We start from the raw sequence: 854 nt of genomic DNA, 5'->3' as shown, positions 1-854 counted from the left end.
GACCTGAGCATGAAGGCCGGTCGGACGGACGGGCAGGAGGTGGACGCGGCTGGTAGCACGGAAGAGGAGAGGTCGACGGACAGCGAGGACAACGAGCAGCTGCTCCAGGAAACGGGGCCGCCCCTCGATCTCACTAGAAAGACGTGACCCCTCGTGGCCAGCTTGAGGACAGCTTTCGACAGGAACTGGACTGGTTGGTGTTGTTGAATCGTCGCTACGATTGGCGAGCCTGCCTCCCTAACGCGATGAGGAATATTATATTGTTGTCCTTTCACGGGAACGAGGAGAGATGACTTATGGCTGTACTGTGCGGGAGATGGCTTGCGAAGTAGAAGGCGAATCGCGAGGAAATGGAGGAACCGAGGAAAAGGAAAATATCCTTTTCGCCGGGGAGGTAGAAGAAGATATTGTGGAAGGCGGGTAAAAAGACGGGGAATCGTTGTGATATAATGCGAAAATAATGGCGGAGCGTGAAGAGCGACAGCGAAGAGGAGAGTAATGGATGGACAGCGACAGTAGGAAGAGTTGGGACGAGCGGAATGCGCGTGTTGCGTCGCGACGAATGACTTTACGATCACTGATCGGTTAAAATCGGTTTATTATTAGCCGTCCACTTTGGCTTCAACTTCAGGTCAGGTGTTGGTTGAAGAAGGAATCGGCGAAGATCGGTTCGATACATCGTTTTGCGCACGAAGAGACGTACGATTGTGTGCCTTTCAACTCTCGTACACCCAGTGCACGAGGGAGGGAGAAAATGTGAGGTGGAGAGAAAAAGGAGAGAATGTGTGCCAGTAAAAACCTCGTGATAGTTTAACGTTAAATAATAACCGCGCTTGCGCACGTGTGTAACGAAA

At 51.9% G+C, this 854-nt stretch overlaps 1 protein-coding gene across 1 annotated transcript in view; it reads left to right on the top strand.

Annotated features, from left to right (window-relative positions):
* Nucleotides 1-559, top strand: part of LOC102681070 (nuclear receptor subfamily 1 group D member 2-like) — a 12,599-nt gene extending 12,040 nt beyond the window's left edge. Inside the window, exon 6 of the mRNA XM_006612757.2 lies at nt 2-559. Within this exon, the coding sequence (XP_006612820.2) occupies nt 2-147 (146 nt within the window). The 3' untranslated portion in view covers nt 148-559. The remainder of the gene's footprint in view (nt 1) is intronic.
* Nucleotides 560-854: the final 295 nt, after the last annotated feature.

Source organism: Apis dorsata, unplaced genomic scaffold (assembly GCF_000469605.1).
Source record: "Apis dorsata unplaced genomic scaffold, Apis dorsata 1.3 scaffold_123, whole genome shotgun sequence".
NCBI classification, from domain to species: domain Eukaryota; kingdom Metazoa; phylum Arthropoda; class Insecta; order Hymenoptera; family Apidae; genus Apis; species Apis dorsata.
This window is presented reverse-complemented; position numbering and strand designations above follow the sequence as displayed.